Genomic DNA, 23,905 nt, shown 5'->3' on the forward strand with positions numbered 1-23,905 from the left:
TCCGAGTGTGTAAGAAGGACAGGCAAGCCTTCCACGGCAGGAAGTAATCATTTCTAAAGAGAGTCACTTAAGTGGTTTCGAAGTCTGAATCTGGGGCCTCTGGACAGCCCTTGAGAGGACAAGCAGGGCGGAGGGGCAGAGCCCTGTGCTGATGAACCCGCAGGGGGAGCATGAGGGAGGGGGCTCACCGCTCCAGGCCCAGCCAGGCTCTCAGGATGACTGTAACTTACATTACATTTACCAGAAATCTTCATCCCCTCATCTCGGAACTCTGCTCATTTCAGGCTGTACATACTTACGGAAAATGTTAAGTACTGTATCTCCTAATATGTTAATAGCTACAAAACTACCCCTAACAAAAAAATAAAAAATAGGTCTCTCAGCTGTACAGACTTCAGTGAGCCTCACGTGGCAGGAACATCTCAAAAGCCCCACTTCCTCACAAATATGGGGGTGTGAGCATGGAAAGGAGGTGACCCAGGGCTGCTTCCTGAGTGCAGGTCATGGATCTCCAGGTGATATAAAGAAGGTACAACTAAAGCAAAGGTAAAGTCAGTAAACAATATTTTACTGGAACATTTCATAACACAGAAAATCTGTCTGAAGTGTAAAGTTACTGTCTTACACAAGAAGGACAGACCCATTTTCAAAGACTAATATGAATACAATAAATACAGAGTTTACATACTAATTTATACACAGAAACTGCCCCACAGCCATAAAAATTTATATTTTAACAGTGCAACATATAATTTAAACATTTGATTTATTTGACAGGTTTTCCTTACTAAACACAAATAACTACCTGGTTTTCATATACATATATAATATATATTTTATGTATATAGATATTCAACAATCTGTACAGTTTCTAAACATAAAACTCCTAAAAGGCACAATTGTCTATACAACATGTACAAAAATGGCTGGAGCTGACACAAAACAATTATTGGTCAAAAGTTCATGATTGCACAAAGATTAGTCATGAATTTATGTCAGAAAAATGTGCTTTAAGGAAAGGAGGGTTTTCAAAGAAACCTTTAAGTGTTACATATTAAAAAAATCCAAAAAACAAAACAAGCCCCCCCTGCCCCCACAAAACCCACTAGGTTGCTATCACAAGCCTGTCCTCGTCATCGTCACTGCTCACGTCGCTGAAGTGGGCAGCAGCCTGCCTCTGGGGCGCCGTGGGCCTGCACGCCCGTCTGTCTGGGGACACAGTCTGCTGGCCTGGCGGCTCCGTGAAAACCTCTGCGCGCGCCGCCAGCACAGGCTCTGCTGTGCACGCTGGTTTGCCCTGCACAGGAGTGAGTTTGTGTGTGGGCTTCCCCTGATGTACCAAAGCAGCCTTCCCTGCGTCCATTTCACCAGCGCCAGCAGGCCTTGCCTGGTCTCTTGCAGGGGCGGGTGCATCTAGAACTGTTTCTTCATTTTCCTGTTGGGCTTGAGGTGACCCCTGAGGAGACACGGTCCGGCTGCCCTGATGTGTACTGGTTACGGAAGTCAGCTTGGGCTGCGCCTCCCGAGCTCGGTTCTGGGGAGCTGGGATGTCAGGAGCTCCCGGTGCATCAATGGTCACCTGGCTGACTGAGGGAATTAGGGTCGGCAATGCTATGTTCACGATCTGGAGGCCTGGAATGTGTGCCTGAGGGGTGGGGCTGCTTTGTGAGGAAGGGTTTGCAGTCAAAACCTGCAGCCCGACTGCATTCAGAGCTAGCCCTGGTGGGTGTACTTGTGGGGCAATATTTGTATTGGCTAAGCCTAAAATATTGACGGTTTCCAGACTCAGTGATGGAAATGACTGCAAGCTGGGTGTACTCAGGTTCTGAAGGCCTGGCACACGGATTTGGCCAATGGGAATACATGGCACGACACTGCTTAACTCAGCCACTCCAGCAGAATTTTTAGTGCCAGAAACTTCTGTGATGGTATCCTCAGGAGTGGCCCCAGTCCTGTGAATTACACTGACAGCAGGAATTGTGAGCTGCACGGGCCCAGCTTGAATGGGTACGAACGTGGAGTACGTGAGGCTGGCAGGTACCACGTGGATGCCCCCGACTGGAACCATATTATAAGGTGTCCTTGACTGCTGCTGGGAGTGCAAAGGAAGGTGGCTAAAGAGGTGAGTCTGGGGAGAAGGCAGGCCTGGAGCTGGCTGGGGAGTCATTTGCTGCTTCTGTTCTGGAGCGTCAGGCTGAGGCATGGCCACAGAGAGAATCCCCAGGGCTGTCTCGGGGCTGCGCTCTGCTGCAGGAGGATGCCTTACAGGTGATGTGTTCTAGAAGACAAGACACAATAATGCTTTAGAACAGAGTTTTCTTAGGCATTGAGTGAAAATTCTCTAATAAAGTCTGTTCTTCCCAATCAGGTGAGAGCATGTTTATTTGAATAAAAATTACAAGTTTGCTAAAAATTATATTTTGATGTTAAAAATAAATTCCAACTAAAAATTTTATTACACCTTTAATCTCTTTATTTTCTAGTACAAATAACAGCAATATATTTTGTGTAGTACTTTGCATTTTTCAAACCAACTTCCTGGGTATCATCTCATTTATGCTAGAATTTTATCCAAGGTGCAGCCAATAATGAAATTCTTCTTCCACTGTTGTGGGTGTTATTACTACTGCTGGTACCACCAGCTCTATCCTATTTTAGAGATTAGGAGATGTTAAGACACTGGGATACTAGTTGGCTGTGAGTATCAACTCATGGGGGAGAAAATTAACTGGAGGATTATTCATATATGAAATAAAGAGCTGCCACTAATAAAAGGGACTGTGATTGTTCATATGCTCCTTCCTTCATTTGTAAATTTGCAAAATGGATACTGAAACCATATTTCAGGTATGTGAGTGATTTGGGGGATAGAGATGCATAGAGCACAGGTGTTCAACATGAAAGTAATTAAATGTTATTAGAAAGGCTAAGTCTTTCCAATCTACCTTTCCAGCCAAGGTTATTATCTAAATATTAGCTTTTACTTGATAACATCTATATTACAGAGCTACATCAATTCATATAACAGTTTATTTAAAATAATCAATATAATTTATTCTTGTAATTCAATTAAGTTATATTAATTGACTATTCATTTAGGATCTACACATTTAAAAACGAATCTTAGCACAATTGTCAGTATGTCCTAGAGGTGAGAGAACTGTCAAGGAGAGAAGGCTGTATCACAGAATCAAACCATCCTCACAGGCCCACCAGGGTCAGAGCAGGGAATCATCCACAGCATACTTAGGATGACTTTCCAGAGGCCTATGTCTGGCCCCAGGCTAGTTCTTTCACAGGAAGCTTCCCAAGATGCCATAGCAGTTTGATCATCAAGCAAAGTAAACATCTTGATACATTTTTTTGGGTTAACTTTGCCATAGAAACTGGTCATTGTTTTGAGGATTGGGGTGAAATGTTTGGAAAATTTAGTGCAAATCCATTATATCAATGCTACTGCAAAAACAATTCAAAGCAAGGGATAAATAAGTCCCAAAGTCCATGTTTTCCATTGGCACATGCAAATATTTATTTCAAGATTTTTAAGAAAGCAAATCACAACAGAGTATATTTTTAAAGATCCATTTGGTTCTTTCAGATTTATAATATATGAACACTAATGAAAAGACCTAACAAGGATGCAAAGGGCATACATGTCCTTAGCCCTTAAATACAATGAGGAAAAAAAAAGCTTAAACAAGCTAACTTAGCCTTACAATGAATAATTTAAGTACATTATTTTAGTGAGCCGTTAGGTTTTCCTATTTAATAGGTTAAAGAGAAGGAAAGCAACAAACCATTTACCTGTGCTAAACCAAGAAGAGCCTTTCCTGCGATAGAATTTCCCAGGACTTCTTCCGATTCAGGGTAGTCTACAGACATCGGATGGCAGGGGGGTCTGGGTGCAGCTTCAGGCGACCGCGAAGAGTCGGCAGGAGTACTAGCTTCATCCTTGCCTTTCGCCACATGCTGCCGGGTCGCCCCTGGAGACGCTGCCTTCCTACTGCAGTCCAACTGCACTGTGCTCAGTACGGTCATCTTGGTGGGCAACGCTCTGGGCAGAATGTCCATTGGGTCTGGGTGTACCCCAGAAAAGCCATCGGGAATCCTGATGTCCTCGTCAGCATTCACAGAGTCCTGAAGGCTGCCTCTAGGCGGAAGATGCTGTGGGCTGGCTGTGACGGAGGGAGCTGCCGACAGGACGGATTCTGCCTGGCTGTCTTCATCATCGTCTTCATTTTCATTATCATCCTCGTCTGGGCCATCAGATTCTTCAAGATCATATCCAGACGGCTCATAACTGAATCTTTGTTTTTCATCTAACAAAAACAATCAAGGTGATGTATTTAGAACTGTTTTGCCAGTGGACACATGCAACCTTCTGCATTTTTTAGAAGCTTGGCGATACTATGAGGAATATAAAGGAAAAGGGCTCTACCCACAGAAAGCCTACGACTGAGTTGAGGAGAGTGCCAAGGGGCAGAAGCAGGCAGGCAGTCCGGCAGGAATCAGAGAAGGGAGTCCCTGGCAGAGAGCTGCGTGGCCCGGACAGGCTTTGTTAAAGATAGAGAACAAGACAAATGACTTCAAATGAGTAGATAGGCAGGCAGACAGTAATATATAAAGAAAATCAGAAATAAAAGCCTCAAATATTATACCTGCAAAATCCCCCACAGAAGACTGAACTATATGAAAACTTCAGCAAAGAGCTCAATACAACTCTTTTCCTAGTTCTTTTCCTCTATCTACTTCCTTGTGACTCCTTTTTATTGAAACTTTTTTTTAAAAAAGTGACAGCATTTCATATTTGTAAGTGAAATAAAGTTCCTTAATATTTGAATAGTATTTAGACATATTTTTACTGTCCTCTGAATAGTAATTTCTCTAATATTTAAGCCTTCTTATATATATATATATATTTAATAATAGAGTCTAAATTTTCCCATCATTTTTTTCTGTGATGATTCAGTTCCTCCCAGGAAGAGGAACATTAACCAAAGGTCATTAGTTCCAGCTTCATTAACGTCATGTGAACTGTGTTTAACAAGGAATATTCAAGATGGCCCAGGGAATAGTTTTAACATTTTCATAAGCTCATGGGGAACTGGGTTTAAAACATTATCGATTCAAAATTTTGCAAAATTAGAGGTGCTAAGTTTTAAAAATTAAATGAGGAGATATGCAAAACCCCTACCCCAATTCTTTGTCATTGAGCTATAATAAAGAAGACATGAGACCATGTTCATTTAACTGTGATACATTCTGCATTTACACATACTTTTAGAAGAGAAAAAAATGTAAATAGATAAATAAGCAACAGGTAGATTTGTAGGCTTTCTCAAATGGTCTGCATATTAATTTATTTTTACTACTCTTTCTTTATTACAAAGATAAGCTCTTAGAGAAAAGTCTCAAAGGATCAACAAACAAAAATCTGATGGAGGAAGATGAAAGACACTGGAAATTTTATGTTGTTTATCTTGAGCATGTTACTTTTATAAATAAAACATTCAAAGATAAAACATATGCATTTAGGTTGCTTTAACAAAATGTGATTTTATGGCCCTCTGCTTGAAGGGTACTACTTTTTTGACATAAAATAACACCAGTTTGGGGAGTCCTACCAGGTGTCTGTGCTGGAGATGGAATGAATGGGTGGTTTCTGCGTAAACACTCTGCCTCCTGCCTCTCAGACACCTCTCCTAACCTGTTTGATGTTTGAAAATCTAAAATTAGAAAGTCATCCCCAATTTGCTTTGAATTTGCCACATTAGTGCCAAATCAGATATATTTTTAGAGACTTTGTTTTTCTTTTAAAGGGAAAAATAGAAAAAACCAGAAGACACCAGATGACTAGCACAGGTTGCTGGAGAGGGAGGCTGACTGCATCAGAGGTCAACCCTGCTGCAAAGTCTAACTAGGATGAGACTTGCTTTCCTTAAAAACTATTATTGCTTTTTTAAAACTAACTTCAAATGTACAACTTATTCCAAACTCATAATAAAGCTGAGTCATCAGGCAGTTCAATAGCCCAGACTAAGCATCTTGTGTTATTTGGGGTACACGCAACAGGACACTATACAACAGAGTTCAGCTAAACAGCTAACAGACTGGTTGGAGCCACGTGTGGGCTGGTGGGATTGTGTGCATCCTCAGGGGTCTACTCTCTTGCCCCATGAGCCCCATTCAAGCACTCACAAAAAAGGGCACTAAGTATCCATTGTGGTCCAGTTCTGGGAGGGGCAAGGGGTTCCAACGGATGCACCTCTCCTCTCACCACTGTGGAACAGACACTTTCTCTTGTAATGGGAGGATAAAGGCATTGCTGCCCTCAGGACACTGATGAAAACTTACTGCACTGGGCACAGGGAGTGAACAGGATAAAACACATGACAAGATAATCAGCTGAGCCCAGTCCCACAGCCGAGGGCAAGGAGGGGTAAGGTATGCTACAGGTATAGAGAGCACATATGTACAGGTGCAAGACTGAGGCTGAATCAGAACAGATGCTATCCTGCCTTCTTCTCACCATCCCCTTAATGCCAAGCTAAGAGCCTGAAAGGATAGGACATAGCGAAATACTGGTGGGAGAGGGACAGGAAAAGAATGAGAATGTGAAGAGCATCCCTCCTTGAGGCTCAGTGCCAAGGGACGGCCTAAACCTGGCACTGCATGGCACTGCTCTTGGGATCCATCCACCACCCCCAACATAAGGTATGGATCTCTGTGGGAATCAGAAATCTCTGGTGCTCTAAGGGGAGGCAGAGCCACCACAGATCTCTCAAACCCAGTCCAACTTCTAACTAGAAAACTCTAACCCCCACACAAAAGGCCTAATAGGAGATGCATGCCCATCACCAGGCATAGGAACTATTTATATTGGTCTCTACTGTCCTACACAAGATGTCTAGTTTTCAACAAAAATTTTGAGGCGTAACAAAATGGCAAGAAAAAAAGAGAAAAAGTAGTCAGAACTATATGGAACAGATGTTAAGACTGTCAGAAAATTTTTAAAAACGGATTAAATATGAAAAGGGCTCTAATGGGAAAGATGGACAATATATAATATAAAATGGGAATTTCAGTTGAAATATGGAGACAAAGAGAATGAAATGAAATGCTATAAATGAAAAACTAAATGACAATGAGAAAACTGTGAACTCAGAGTTGCATGCCCAGTGAAAATAATTTTCCAAGATGAGGGAGAAGAAATACAGACTTTTTTAGAAAAACAAAAACTGAGGGATTCACTGGCAGAAGACCTTCTTACCGAAACACGTTAAAGGAAGCTCTTTAGCAGAGAGAATATGGTATCGATGGAAACTGTCTACACAAAAAACTGAAGAGCATTGGAAAGACAATAAATGAAGATAAAATTACTTTTTCAACTTTTAATTGCTTGCTGTGAAAGGCAGCTGAATGTCTATAGGAGTAACAATGTACTGTGTGCTTACAACACATGTAAATGTGAGAGGTTTCACAACAGTAATAGCACAAAGTTGGAAAGGAGGAACTGTGGATATACTATTATATTCTTTACACTACGTAAAATAATGTATTGTTTGAAGGGAGACAACTAAATTTTTTAAAAGTGCAAGTGACAAGTCAATAGAGGAGATAAAACAGAATTATTAAAAAAGCAAGTTCCAAGTATATATTGTGTACAAGAAGTCCATTTTAAATATAAAGAGACATATAAATATGAAGATAGATATAAAGACAAATAGATTGAAAGTCTGAGAAAAGCCATACCGTACAACATTAGCTAATATATGGTTGGAAAACTATACTAATTTATCAGACAAAGTAGACTTCAGAACAAAGAAAATTATCAAAGATGAACAGAACATCACATAATGATAAAAGGGTTACCTCTCTATGAACATATAATAACCCTGAATGTGTAGCAACTAAACCAGAGCTTCAAAATAAATGAAGCTGAAACTGAAAAAAGTAACAAATGAATCCACAATTATAGTTGCAGACATCAATATTCCCTTCTCAGTAATTGATGGAACAAATATATAGAAAATCAGACAGAACACAAAAGACCTGAAAAACACTTTAAAAACCACTATCACTTAAACCTAATTGACAGTTACAGAATGTGGTACCCAACGACAGCCGAATATGCTTTCCTTGTATGGAAAAATATATTGGTTCATGAACATTCACCAATATACACCATATTCTGAACTACTAAGCAAACCTCAACAAATTTAAGACATCTAGAAAGCAAGCAGCACTTGAAAAGATGTTCAATGTCATCAATCATTAGGGAAATGAAAATTAAAACCGCAATGAAATATTACTACACACCTACTAGTATATATGTTTTTTAATGTGCTGGTAAGTTTTTCTGTAGGGTTACAGAACTGGACTCTCATATATGGCTGGTGGGAATGTAAAAGACACTTTGAAAAACAGTTTGACAGTTTCTTACAAGGCTACATGTACACAACAATATGATCCAGATTCCATCCCCAGTACCAAACCCTAAAGAAATAGGAACTTATATTCACATATAAGCCTGTACACAAATGTCTTAAAGCCACTTTATTCCTAACTGCCCCAAACCAGAGGCAACCCAGATTATCTTCCAACTGGTCAAGGGATAACAAACTCTGGTGGAACAATGCAATGGAAATATTACTGAACAGTAAAAAGGTAGCTACTGGCTCACACAATGTGGATGGCACTTACACGCATTCCACCACGTGAGAGAAGCCAGACCCAAAAAGCTACTGAGTCTCTGATTTCTTTCATATGACACTCTGGAAAAGGCACAACTACAGAGAGGAAGAGAGATCAGTGGTTGCTGGGGGTCACTGCGTAGGGGGAGCAGCTGTCTGTAAATGGGCGGCACCGGGGAATTTGGGGGATCATGGAGGTGTTCTGTATGGTGACATACAATTCTATGTATTTGTCAAAACCCACAAAACTGTATACCATGAACTTAATTTTATGTATGTAAATAAAAACAGTCAATCATGATTTGGGTGGAATTTATTTATTTTTATTTTTTATTAAGGTATCATTGATATACACTCTTATGAAGGTTTCACAAGAAAAACAATGTGGTTACTACATTCACCCTTATTATTGAGCCCCCCGCCAAACCCCATTGCGGTCTCTGTCCATCAGTGGAGTAAGATGCCACAGTCCCTATTTGTCTTCTCTGAGCTACACTGACTTCCCCATGACCTACACACACCATATGCACGAATCATGATATCCCCACAATCCCCATCTCCCTCCCTCCCCACCCACCCTCCCCTTTGGTAACCACTAGTCCCTTCTTGGAGTCTGTGAGTCTGCTGCTGTTTTGTTCCTTTAGTTTTGCTTCATTGTTATACTCCACAAATGAGGGAAATCACTTGGTTATTTGTCTTTCTCTGCCTCACTTATTTCACTAAGCATAATACCCCCTAGCTCCATTCATGTTGTTGCAAATGGTAGGATTTGTTTCTTTCTTATGGCTGAATAGTATTCCATTGTGTATATTTACAACCTCTTCTTTATCCATTCATCTACTGATGGACACTTAGGTTTCTTCTGTATCTTGGCTATTGTAAATAGTGCTGCAATAAACATAGGGGTGCGTATGATGTTTTTTTGAATCAGATAAGTTGTTTCCTTTGGGTAAATTTGTCGGAGTGGAATTCCTGGGGAAAATGGTATTTCTACTTTTAGTTTTTGGAGGAACTTACATATTGCTTTCCACAATGGTTGAACTAGTTTACATTCCCACCAGCAGTGTAGGAGGGTTTCCCTTTCTTCACATCCTCGCCATCATTTTCTTTTCCTAATCTTTTCTATGTTGGCCACCCTAACTGGTATGAGGTGATATCTCATTGTGATTTTAATTTGCATTTCCCTGATAATTAGCAATGTGGAGTATCTTTTCATGTGCCTGTTGGCCATCTGAATTTCTTCTTCGAAGAAGTGTCTGTTCATATGCTCCGTCCATTTTTTAATTGGATTATTTGCTTTTTGGGTGTTGAGGCATGTGAGTTCTTTATATATTTTGGATGTTAACCCTTTGCCGGATATGTCATTTACAAATATATTCTCCCATACTGTAGGATACCTTTTTGTTCTGCTGATGGTGTCCTTTGCTGTATAGAAGCTTTTCAGCATAATGTAGTCCTATTTGTTCATTTTTGCTTTTATTTCCCTTGCCTGAGGAGATGCATTCAGGAAAAAGTTGCTCATGTTTATATTCTAGAGATTTTTGCCTATGTTTTCTTCTAAGAGTTTTATGGTTTCATGACTTACATTCAGGTCTTTGATCCATTTTGAGTTTACTTTTGTGTATGGGGTTAGACAGTAATCCAGGTTCATTCTCTTGGATGTAGCTGTTCAGTTTTGCCAACACCAGTTGGAGAGGCTGTCATTTCTCCATTGTATATCCACAGCTCCTTTACCATATATTAATTGATCATATATGCTTGGGTTTATATCTGGGCTCTATAGTCATGTTCCACTGGTCTATAGGTCTGTTCTTGTGCCAGTACCAAATTTTCTTCATTACTGTGGCATTGTAGTAGCGCTTGAAGTCAGGGAGTGTAATCCCCCCCCCCACACACACTTTATTCATCCTTCTAAGGATTGCTTTGGCTATTCGGGGTCTTTTGTGGTTCCATATGAATTTTAGAACTATTTGCTCTAGTTCATTGAAGAATACTGTTGGTAGTTTGATAGGGATTGTACTGAATCTGCAGATTGCTTCAGGCAGTATTGGCATCTTCACAATATTAATTCTTCCTGTCCATGAGCATGGGATGTGTTTCCATTTAGTGGTATCTTCTTTAATTTCTCTCATGAGTGTCTTATAGTTTCAGAGTATAGGTCTTTCACTTCCTTGGTTAAGTTTATTCCTAGGTATTTTATTTTTTTTGATGCAATTGTGAATGGAATTGCTTTCCTGATTTCTCTTTCTGCTAGTTCATTGTTAGTGTACAGGAATGCAAAAGATTTCTGTGTGTGAATTTTGTATCCTGCAACTTTGCTGAATTCAGATCTTAGATTTAGTAGTTTTGGAGTAGATTCTTTAAGATATCATGTCATCTGCAAACAGGGACAGTTTAACTTCTTCCTTGCCAATCTGGATGCCTTTTATTTCTTTGCATTGTCTGATTGCTGTGGCTAGGACCTCCAGAACTATGTTGAGTAAAAGTGGGGAGAGTGGGAATCCTTGTCTTGTTACCGATCTTAAAGGAAAAGCTTTTAGCTTCTTGCTGTTAAGCATCATGTTGGCTGTGGGTTTGTCATATATGGCCTTTATTATGTTGAGGTATTTGCTGCCTATACCTATTTTGTCGAGAGTTTTTATCATGAATAGATGTTGAATTTTGTCAAATGCTTTTTTAGCATCTATGGAGATGATCATGTGGTTTTTGTCCTTCTTTTTGTTGATGTGGTGGATGATGTCGATGGACTTTCGAATGTTGTACCATCCTTGCATCCCTGGAATAAATCCTACTTGATCATGATGGATGATCTTTTTGATGTATTTTTGAATTCGGTTTGCTAATATTTTGTTGAGTATTTTTGCATCTGTGTTCATCAGGAATATTGGTCTGTAATTTTCTTTTTTTTTTGTGGTGTCTTTGCCTTCTTTTGGTATTAGAGTGATGCTGGCCTCACAGAATGAGTTTGGGAGTATTCCCTCCTCTTCTACTTTTTGGAAAACTTTAAGCAGGATGGATGGGTATTAGGTCTTCACTAAAGGTTTGATAAAATTCAGCAGTGAAACCATCTGGTCCAGGCGTTTTGTTCTTAGGCAGTTTTTTGATTAACAATTCAATTTCATTGATGGTAATTAGTCTATTCAGATTTTCTGTTTCTTCCTTGGTCAGCCTTGGAAGGTTGTATTTTTCTAGAAAGTTGTCCATTTCTTTTAGGTTATGCAGTTTGTGAGCATATAATTTTTCATAGTATTCTCTCATAATTCTTTGTATTTCTGTAGTGTCCGTAGTGATTTTCCTTTCTCATTTTTAATTCTGTTTATGTGTGTAGACTCTTTTTGTCTTAGTTAAGTCTGGCTCTGGATTTATCTATTTTGTTTATTTTCTCAAAGAACCTGCTCCTGCTTTCACAGATTTTTTCCATTGTTTTATTTTTCTCAATTTTATTTCTGCTCTAATCTTTATTATGGACCTCCAGAACTATGTTGAGTAAAAGTGGGGAGGCCTGACTTAGGGCCTCATTTGTTCTTCTTTTTCTATTTTCATTAATTGTGAGTTTAGACTGTTTACATGGGATTGTTCTTCTTTCCTAATGTTGGCCTGTATTGCAATATACTTCCCTCTTAGCACAGCCTTTGCTGTGTCCCACAAATTTTGAGGTGTTGAATCATTGTTGTCATTTGTCTCCATATATTGCTTGTTCTCTGTTTTTATTTGGTCATTGATTCATTGATTATTTAGGAGCATGTTGTTAAGCCTCCATGTGTTTGTGGGCTTTTTCATTTTCTTTGTGTAATTTATTTCTAGTTTCATATCTTTGTGGTCTGAGAAGCTGGTTGGTACAATTTTAACTTTTTTAAATTTACCGAAGTTCTTTTTGTGGCCTGGTATATGATCCGTTCTTGAAAATGTTTCATGCGCACTTGAGAAGAATGTGTATCCTGTTGCTTTTGAATGGAGGGTTCTGTAGATGTCTGTTGGGTCCATTTGTTCTATTACATTGTTCAGTGCCTCTGTTTCCTTCCTTATTTTCTGTCTGGTTGATGTGTCCTTTTGAGTGAGTAGTGTGTTGAAGTCTCCTAGAATGAATGCATTACATTCTATTTCCCCCTTTAATGCTCTTAGTATTTGTTTCACATTTATTGGTGATCCTGTGTTGGGTGCATAGGTATTTATATTAGTGATACCCTCTGGTTGGACTGACCCCTTTATCATTATGTAATGTCCCTCTTTATCTCATTACTTTGTTTTGAAGTCTATTTTGTCTGATACAAGTACTTCAACTTCTGCTTTTTTCTACCTATTATTTGCATGAAACATCTTTTTCCATCCTTTTACTTTCAGTCTGTGTATGTTTTTGGGTTTGAAGTGAGTCTCTCGTAGGCAGCATACAGACAGGTCCTATTTTTTTATCGATTCAATGACTATATGTCTTTTGATTGCTGTATTCAGACCATTTATGTCTAGGGTGATTATCAGTAAGTATGTACTTATTGCCATTGCAGGCTTTATATCCATGGTTACCAAAGGTTCAAGGGTAATTCCCTCAATATCAAACGGTCTAATTTAACTCACCTAACTCACTCAGTATACTATTACAAACACAACCTAAGGGATCTTTTTTTTCCCCTCCTTTTTCTCCCTCCTCTATTCTTTATATATTAGGTATCATATTCTGTTCTCCTTGTCTATCCTTTGACTGACTTTGGGGTAGTTGATTTGATTTTGCATCTGCTTAGTAAGTAATTGTTCTACTTTCTTTACTGTGTTTTTATTTCCACTCATGGCAGCTATTTCGTCTTAAGAATTCTTCCATCTATAGCAGTCCCTCTAAAATGCACTGTAGAGTTGGTTTGTGGGAGGTAAATTCTCTCAACTTTTGCTCATCTGAAAACTGTTTAATTCCTCCTTCAAATTTAAATGATAACCTTGCCTGGTAGAGTATTCTTGGTTCGAGGTCCTTCTGTTTCATTGCATTAAATATATCATGCCACTCTCTTCTGACCTGTAAGGTTTCTGTTGAGAAGTCTGATGATAGACTGATGGGTTTTTCTTTGTATGTGATGTTTTTTTCTCTCTCTAGCTGCTTTTAAAAGTCTGTCCTTATGCTTGATCTCTGCCACTTTAATTATTATATGTCTTGGTGTTGTCTTCCTTGACTCCCTTGTGTTCAGAGAGCTGTGCACCTCTATGGCCTGAGAGACTATCTCGTTCCCCAGATTGGGAAGTTTTCAGCAATTACCTCCTCAAAGACACTTTCTATCCCTTTTCCTCTCTTCTTCTTCTCATACCCCTATAATGTGAATATTGTTCTGTTTGGATTGGTCACACAGTTCTCTCAATATTCTTTCATTTCTAGAGATCCTTTTTTCTCTCTGTGCCTCAGATTCTTTGTATTCCTCTTCTTTAATTTCTACTCCATTTACCATCTCTTCTACTACATCTAATCTGCTTTTAAATCCCTCCACTGTATGCTTCATTTCAGATATGGAATTTCTTAATGATTGAATCTTTGTCATAAATTCATCCCTGAGTTTTTGAATATTTTTCTGTACCTCCGTGATCATGTTTATGATTTTTATTTTGAACTCTCTTTCAGGAAGACTGTTGAGTTCAGTTTCACTTGGGCCATTTTCTGGAGTTTGTGAGATTTTGGTCTGAACCAGGTTCTTCTGACATTTCATATTTGTATGTGGTGCCCTGTAGTGCCCAGGAGCTCTAGTCTCTGGATCTGCTCAGCCCCTGGAATGATGTCGGGGGCCACAGGGCAGCAGTGCTGTGCCTGGGGGGAGGAAAGAGCTGTTTCCTGCTTCCTGGCTGCAGTGCCTGTCTCCAGTGTCATAACCAGTGGGCCGAACACACAGGTGTAAGGCTTCTGTGCTTTGTGTCTGTAGCTACCATAGGCGAGGCCTCCCTCTGGCTGGCCTGACACCAGGGCAGGGACTGCCAGTTTGCAAGCCAGTGTTGGCAGGCCAGGACAAAGTGGCAGCAGGCTGTGTATCACAGTGGGGGGCCTCATAGCTGAGTAGCAAGCCAGGGGAATGAAGCGCCTGAAACCTCTGAAAGTTTCCAACCTGCTGTGTAGAGCACACCCAGCCAACCGTTTCTACCTATCCCTTGTCCCACACAACAAGCTCTGTGCAAACCCTGCCCCTTTAGCAGCCCTCTTGCTGCAAGGAAGCCTCTCTGACTGCCTGTCTTTCCTTTGTCCCAGAGCAGCCGGGTGTGTATCTCTGTCCTCCACAAACAGCTGGAATCTCAGTCTCTCCAAGTTTTTGGCGTGTCTTAGCTTTCCAACCCCACTAATCTCCTGAGCACAATGTAATGTAGGTTTTGCTTCCAAAGCAGATTTCAAGGGCTGCATGTTCAGCAGTCCTAGGCTTCCACCCGCTCCTCACTCCATTTCTCTTCCTCCTGTTGGTGAGCTGCGGTGGGGGAAGGGCTTGGGTCCCGCTGGATCAAGGCTTTGGTACATTTCCTTGTTTTGTGAGGTCTTCTCTGTTCTGTAGGTGTATGCAGTCTGGTGCAGCCTTGTTTCCTGTTGCTCTTTTAGGATTAGTTGTGTTCATTATATTTTCATGGTATATGTGGTTTTGGGAGGCATTCTCCATCTTGCCTCTCATGCCGCCATCCTGAATTCCCGATGTGGGTGGAATCTCATGTGGAATGAAGCTGAGACAGAGGAGTCTAACCGAAGCACACGTGAGCTGGATACCCACTGACGGAGATGGGAACAAAGGCCCTGACCAAAGTCACCTTTGCAAGAGGGTTTCAGCAGATAAGGTGAAGCTTCAAGACAGAAACAAGTTCACATGAACACTGTACTGTAACTGTAAATCTGGGGTTAGGAAAACTAGTTTATTGGTATACAAGACTAGTTCAACAAATGTGTAAACATATAGTAGATGAGAACCAGGTTTCTCATTGCTGGTGAAAGAAAAAGAAGGCAGTGGGGAAGGCCAGAATAAAAACTTTGTGGTGCTGGGCCAGAATTGCAATTATTGGTATGGACTCATGTTCTTATTTAAGTATATGGCACGTGTGTGTGTGTCCAGAAGTAAGCCCAGATGTTTGTGGATGTCTAAATTATTGTGCATATATGTATTTCCTAGTTTAATCCAATGACACTGGCTAGAAGCAGTGACAGGTCAGTAGCAATGAGAACACCACCTAATGTCTAGATCTTTGTGTCTAAATACCATTGTCCAATAAGGAGAACCAGAGGTCCTTGAAGAAATGGTTGACAACAGGGCTAGATCATCATGGGATGCCACAAAGTAAGGAGCTGCTTTAAGAAAAGAAAGATGGGGCATGTCGAAAGGGCACAGGAGCAGACCTCAAAGAGCTCCAATGGTCAACAGAACTTGAGCTGTATGAATAATGACAGTATTGTATTACAACCCAAAGAACAAACTATGTGTCCTTGAGTCCATACTCATTTAAGTAAATGAATGAATGGACGAATGAACAAATGGAGAAATGGTAACTTCCTTGCAGAAGAATTCCAATTAATAAATTAGACCACCAAATAACACATTATAGGCAAGATCTATCAATGTATAAATAGGTATCTGCATAGTCTCCGAATACTTCTGGCAAATATTTCATATGTATAAAGAGAACAACAGTAAGTTTAGTGTCCTGGGAGACATCACCTTGGCCATGTGATGAAGGGCAGCGTGACCAAGAACACGTCCTGACCTAATGCGTCCAATTCGAGGCACTAAGAAAAGCACGACCACCCTATGGCACCTTCCCAATGACGCACCTCAATCCAAACATGGCACACATCAGAAAACCCCGAATTCTGGACATTCTACAAAACAAGTAATCAGTACTCTACAAATGTCAAGGTTCTGAAAGACAAGAAAGACCAAGGAATGTGCTAGAGGAGCCCTGATGATTAAGTGCAATGTGGGACAGAAACAGACATCACTGGAAAAACTGGTGGAATCCAAGCAAGTTCTGTCCTTTTGTTACTAATACTGAGCTGAGGATAATTTCTTAATGTTGTTAAACTGTAGTGTCCTATGGTTACATAACATGCTAACATAAGGGGAAGCAGGGTGAAGAAGATACAGGAACTCTCTATATTCATTTTGCAACTTCCCTGTAAGACTAAAATGACTGTTTTAAAAATGATCTATTAAAAAAACCCAACTATTTGCCAGTGTTCCAGGGTCTTTATTTCACTCTATTGACACTGATATTCTGTCCCATTCAGATAAGTGTGCATGATATCCACCTCCACCATGTTCTCATTCTCGTCAAGACTTCTCTTTCTGATAAGCAATTTTTCTTTTCCCTTGTTTAAATAGGAAACTGTTAATTCTTGAAACCAATTCCAACACTTCTCTTGGTTAACTTAAAATCACAGGAAATTTCTCCAAAGTATGCCAAAACCTACATACATGCTCAAATTTTTTAGCACCTAAACTGTTCTTGTATCTTGTACCTATTTTTGCATTTCTTTTTCAATTGTGCATATGATGACTAACTGGTTCTAGACATCAAGACTTTAAGAGAACCTGGGTTAGCACTACATACAGACCAACAATATCTGACCATAACTAAACAAGGATTAACTAAAGACTTGATATTTTTCTCAATGATTTCAAAAATGTAAAATGCAGTTAATTATCTTAAGATGCATAATTCCCAAGTGTCAGAGTTAAAATTCAAAGCCAGGTTTGTCTGGCTCCTAAGTCTGTGCTGAATATTATACATTCAAATGTCATATTTTAAACATCTGAAAATCATCTGAACAAAGGTCAACAATGAATTATAGTCAATAAGCTAGTTTATAAATATGCATGAGATGAATGTTTAGAGGTACAGACACTGAAAGCTTCATATAATTATTTGATTATGAGTAGTAAAACACGTACAATGCAATCTCCAAGAAGAATGCAAACTAATAACTCAGCCTTTTTAATTTCACAAATATACTGCATTTGATTGTAAATATGGAAATTTAAGAATAATTAGTTATACCATAAATCTTTAAAAATTTTTATACAGGTATAAATTTCCAGTGTATGCAATTTATGTGAAGGATTTGAAAAGAACACCATATATTGTTAAATGAGGGAAAGAGTTAAACTACTTGGCTCCATTTTAATCAGATTTTGCTTTGATCATACCAAACTGCAGACCTGGGTTGGCAGTATGATGGGTAAGAAGGCACACAGGGTGGCTTCCCTGGACCTTATTTCTCCCTGGTCAGAGCCACATGCCTCAGATTGCTGAGGACTTAACAAAGGGCTGGGATTCCTTTTGGAAGTAATAATGTATATCTCTCTGCATGCATTGTCCAGGACACAATTGTCCAGGAACTGCAGAAGGGGAAGGCTACCACCAAAGTCTGGAGACCTGAAAATGAATTCTGGATCACTATGTATTTATTAAACAGGGTTGATATTCTAGGATGGCAGAAAAAAGATAAAAACATACAGCTTAAATGAACAGAAGAGAAGGGCACAGCACCAAAACAAAGCCCAGACAACTCTGCTCTCTGCTTAGATTCATGCTGAGAAAAAGTCCTTTCCTATTACTTTGCTGTCTCCTTAAACCTTCCCCTGTTCCCCAGGAAGACTTACTACTGAGTCTGAAGTTGTGCTGATAGAAGATCCAGAAAGGAAAGGTGGCTTGTCTGTGACCAAAAGCCATCAAGGAGAACACGGGTTTGTTAACTATGCCAGAAACTCAGCATTCATGACTTGGGATATTGCTCACTTTGCTGTGGCATGTCACTTAGCATAATAATACCATAGAAAACACTGTGAGTACTATTATACCCAACACTGGCAAACTGCAGCTGCTGGCCACATGGGGCCCACTGCCTGTTCTTGCAAATAAAGTTTTACTGAAACACAGCCAGGCTCATTCATTTACATATTGTCTGCGGCAGTTTTTGCACCACAACTACAAAATTTAGTAGTCATGATGGAGACTACATGGCCCACAAGGCCTAATATATTTGCTACCAGGCCCTTTACAGAAAAAGTTTGACAACATCTACACTCTGCTATCACGTTTAAACTTCACAGCCACTCTGTTGTTGTTGAGGGTTGTTATCACTCATCTCACACAAGGAAGTAAAGAGACTTATATATGGCTAGAAAGCATCAAGCCACAGTTCAGAACCAGGTTTTAATGTATCTAGGAGTCCTACTATTATTCCAGTAAGATACGCTGACTTTTTAATATTCTATTACAATTGCTCTTTCCTGGGTGTGTACAATACAGAGTGTTGTACTCCAGGAGAGTAAAGGCTATACCTCATCCCTCAGCATCCCTCAGCATCCCCCAGGGACTCTCCAACAGATATAAAGAACCCAAACCTGTTTAACAAATTCCTAAATAAATGGCCCTTAGAAATTCTGTTTAATTTATGTCCTCCTGACACATTCTCTGCTCATAAATTTTTCCATTACTCAGTAAAATTTTACATAAGCGTTAAATTAATCCCACTATTTTCTGTGAATTTAAATTCATGAGGGGGAAAAAAGAGGTATGTGATGAAGCAATACTGTTTTCAAAATGCTCTGAAAAGCTTAGGTCAAACAGCTTCCCAAATGATGTATTTCAAAACTCAATTTCGGGTAAATGAAGTGCAACCTGCCCTGCCACTGCTGCCAGACACTGACACCTGCTGGAAGCACCAGGTTCACAACGAGCATGAGGGGATTCCTCCGGCTCCCCCCACCACCAACGTTCTTTTCTTGTAATTTGTCTGTTTTCTTTCCCCAGATATGTTTAGAAATGTTACTTTAAAATCCAGACAAACGACAGCAACCTGGAGGGAATAAATTTTTAAGCAGGTAATTACTGCAGTAATAGATTTTTATTTCTTTTTATTAAAGACGGAAAGATCATTAATATAATGGGCCACAGTTTAATGTTCGTGAACTTCAGGAAGTAAACCAAAAGATGGTCCTATCTGGGTCACTCATCAATGACATTAACACTTCTTCATTTTAAATATAAATCCTAAGACCTATGATGATTTCATTTTATGCGTGCTAATTTTTCTTAAAAGGAGCAATATTATGTTTTCTATAAAAATCCTAGTGACAAAAACATATTGCATGGCTTTTATTATTTAGAAAGAATCTCATTATGAAAAATTCACTTAAATTTATTTTAAGGGTAAATGTGACACAGTTTTAAATCCTATGATCTGACACTTTCTTACATACATTATCCTAAGCATTTAAACTCCAACAAGAACAGTATTTCTAGTTGTCCTTCACCATAGTGAATGGCTCCCCCAGTCTAGCAGTTGAGGGCACATATTAACATTCCAAACATTGAAGTCCAGCATTCTGGAGACAAAAACATTCTTCAGATCGGGGATGAAAAGCAAATAGCCCACGGCAGATTTCTGACACAGAAGGTGAAAACAGACAAGTACTCACTAAGATCCCAAGAACACAGGGACACAATGCCCGAGACCATATAATTTTGCACAGCAAGAATACAAGGACAAGTGCAGCTGGCTGGAGGGACTTGACTTTTCATGAGCATGTATTATAATTACATCTTGAGTTGCTAATTTGAAACTAAAAAGAAACTTCTTTTAAATGCCAGTGTCCAAATTGTAATGGCCTGGCTTAGAAAAATCTGTAATTCCCTCCATGTCATTCAAAATGAATGTTTCCCAACATCTCTAAATTTACTCCACTTGGAAATCAGACCAAGAATTCACCTGCTAACGGATATAGTGGGTAGCCATACAGCTCCTCTGTTGCTGAAGGTAGGCAAGAATTTTAAAAAATCAAGGAATTTGGTACTTCATCATATCATTTTCACACTGACTTTTAATGAGCACTCTATTTACAAGGGACGCACACATTAGCTGGGGAATGACATTCTGAGTCTCATGAGCATTGGCACAGTAGCAGATGGGTCTGGGATGCTTACAGAAAAGACTGAAGAAATACTGAAGTTAAACAGGATGAATACAGAATAAACCCTGGGTGAAAATAAAACAAGGCAGACATAAAGAAATAACAAAATACGAACAGAAAAGATTGAAGAAATACTGAAATTAAATAAGATGAATACAGAATAAACCCTCCTAGGTGAAAATAAAACAAGGCAGACATAAATAAATAACAAAATACGAACAGAAAAGATTGAAGAAATACTGAAATTAAATAGGATGAATACAGAATAAACCTGGGTGAAAATAAAACAAGGCAGACATAAAGAAATAACAAAATACGAACAGAAAAGATTGAAGAAATACTGAAATTAAATAGGATGAATACAGAACAAACCCTGGGTGAAAATAAAACAAGGCAGACATAAATAAATAACAAAATACCAACATAACATAAACAGACCTGGACTCTTCCCAGAAAGTTTTAAGATGACCAAGACATTACCAAGTGGTAATGATGCTTAGACAATAAATACTGTCGTAGGGCCCTAAGTCTGAATGTCAGAGGGCATTTAATAAATTTTGTTGAATAAATGAAAGCTCAGAGGTGATATTTCAGGTGAGGATTCTGTAAGTGCTACAGAAAATACCGATTGAATGACCAAACACCCCCCCTCCCCCAGTTTTTCCTTTAAACCAAAAAACACTACCCTCAGGTTTCTGGATACTATTTTGTAAGGTTTGGCATTTAGAATCAGGTCTTCCAAATAACATCTTTATAGGCTGCTTTTTTTTCTTGTTTAAACAGATTTACCTTATTTCCCAGATGTCTGAGATAATAAAAATTTAAATACACATAGTAAGTACTTGCATATCCTGTTAGCACACTAATAGTTTATATGTGGCTTTCATAAAAGTGTGCCCAATCTATAGTCCCTCTTAAGGACCCACAGGATGGCACTGCGGACATTACCACTTCACAGGCAACAGGAAATACGCACTGTGGCTATCACAACTACTGAGAGACCCACTCAGTATGTAGAGAAGACTTAACAACCCAAATTTTCCTACTGTTCAAGACTTGATGTTTTAGAGTTCTGGTTTCCTAAAAGACATGTTAGCTCCTGAATTTGGCTACCTGGTTCTCTTTAGTCACTGTATTGTTTAGAAGGACTCTGTAATCTATTGGCATAATTAAGTCCTGAATTTCAATTGTGGGAAAACCTAGGTGACAAAGGCTGTTCAGCTGACAGTTCACTGGGTTATGTCAGACTTTCATTTTTCATACAGTGTGACCAGCTGACCCTTAACTGCAGCTGTGAGGGCAAAATGACAGCATCTGGAATGCCACTATAATTAACAACTTTGGGAATAAAGGTAAGAAAGCTAGCTGTGGTTAGTGCCATGGCACCTTACTGCTAGCCAAACCGTAGCCTTCCTCTGAAATGCACTGTACATAGGCACAAATAGAACCCCAGTGTGTTTTCTAGCCATGTGCTGTGCAGCCGGATCACCATCAGATGGATGTCAGATTAAGAATATGACAAATGGTATCAAGATCTAGGATGCTACAGAAGCATCTGATAAAACTATTCATCATTAAAGGGAAAGGACAGCAAGTTATGTATGAGAAGGCCCTACATTACACACTACAATTTTATCACTTATCTTCATTTATTGGGCCAGGAAAATGGAGATGCACTGTCAGGCAGGAATCGTGTTGGTTAGGATACCTGGACATGGTTGGAGGATCCTATGCAGCAGCTAAAGTCTCAACTGCTGTGAGCCTGGCCCCTAAGGGAGAGGAGACTGCTTTGTGTGACCAGGGAGTGGCAAACTCCAGTGGGCAAGAGGGAAGCAGGGAGGAGGAGCTGGATTTAAGACCATCTGACACTGACCAGCTCCGGATCCCCGAGTGAAAAGGACGTACACTTCAAATCTTAAAACTGTCAGACTTGAAAATATTCATTCATTCTTCTTAATTATTATAAAAGCCAGCCATACTACTAATATCTGCCAAATAATTTTTAATTTTCCTTGGAAAAGGAAAGTGACAGTAAATGAAACACTTCATAACATATGGTGCCACTCCTTCTAACATCCTTATGAGGCTGACAAGGGTGGGGTTTTAAAATGGAGAGAGAAATATAAAGTAGGAACTAATCATGCCCTATCTTTAATGACAACCTGTTCTAGGTAGAAAATTCTATACCACAGTGATGCTGACTCAGTGTAGAAAGTAATTCCAGGGGAAATAATGCTCCCTCAATTTAATAAATGAAGAGGGACATTTCTAAATAGGTCATTGTACATTCATACACACACATATAAAATCGTATGTCACTAGGGAAAAACGGTACCAGACTTTCTACCCATACTTGCAAACTCCATCTGGTGGAGAATGAGGGATGCTGAAGCACTGAGGTGCTTTGTTTATAAAAACACCTTCCCAGAAAAAGATCTCTGCTCTCTGCTATTATTCATTACTGCTGTTGTTGAAGCAGGGTATCCACTTAATGCAAGTATGCTTCTTCTGGTCATTATTGTTAAATTCCCCCTACAAAATAAAACAGTAACACAAGGAAAAAAACAAACAACCCTCAGCAATGAAAATTCCAGGATCACAGATTAAAAGCCCAATTATCTTTTGTTTCTTTATTTCAAGAACATTTGGGAAAATAATCTGGACTAAGAGACAGATGTGTATGGGCCTAAAGGGGCAATGGCTTTAAATGACTTTAGATGATAGCAAAAAAATTCAGACTTTCTTAATCAAAGGAACACTGTGTGTGTGTGTGTGTGTGTGTGTGTATTATGAAATGTGTTGTAAGAATAAAAATTCTAGAAAAATAGTATCTAAGAAATACTACTTTTCAAGTGTCAAAACATCAAGAAATTGGTATGAACTGCCATAGAAGAGACTGATTATATGTAAAGATAAGTGGGTCTAGTGGAAACCTGGAGTGATTGCTTCCCAAGCTGAAACCCCCTCGCGTAGCATGACCTGCCCCCAGGCCCTTCTCAGCTGCATGCCCTGCCCACACTCTCCTCCTGATCCATTTATAGTCTTCATGCCCTGCTCCTCATTCCCAACCTCTGGGCTTTCGCCCAAACAACTCTCTCAGTCCAGAATTCTTGCCCTCCCTTACTATGACCCCCTCGCCATACCTTTTCCAAATATAGAAATGCATGAATCGATAAATCCCTTCCCTTCCTTTGGGGGTGCCCTCCATCATCCATCTGCAACCAATGCGGCCATCAGTGCTCTTTCCCTGACCTCAGCCTTGAGAAATGAACCCTGCCAAGGAGAGGAGATCCTGAGCTCAGC

At 39.6% G+C, this 23,905-nt stretch overlaps 1 protein-coding gene across 6 annotated transcripts in view; it reads right to left on the minus strand.

The window, feature by feature from the left end:
• Nucleotides 1–547: 547 nt before the first annotated feature.
• HIVEP1 (HIVEP zinc finger 1) overlaps nt 548–23,905 on the minus strand; it is a 158,715-nt gene continuing 135,357 nt past the window's right edge. For all 6 annotated transcript variants that reach the window (XM_057494172.1, XM_036876414.2, XM_057494173.1 and 3 more), the window contains 2 exons: nt 3,805–4,319; nt 548–2,278 (listed from right to left, as the gene is read on the minus strand). In XM_057494172.1, the coding sequence (XP_057350155.1) occupies nt 1,106–2,278; nt 3,805–4,319 (1,688 nt within the window). In that variant the 3' untranslated portion in view covers nt 548–1,105. The remainder of the gene's footprint in view (nt 2,279–3,804; nt 4,320–23,905) is intronic.

The sequence above is a fragment of the Manis pentadactyla genome, chromosome 16 (assembly GCF_030020395.1).
Source record: "Manis pentadactyla isolate mManPen7 chromosome 16, mManPen7.hap1, whole genome shotgun sequence".
NCBI classification, from domain to species: domain Eukaryota; kingdom Metazoa; phylum Chordata; class Mammalia; order Pholidota; family Manidae; genus Manis; species Manis pentadactyla.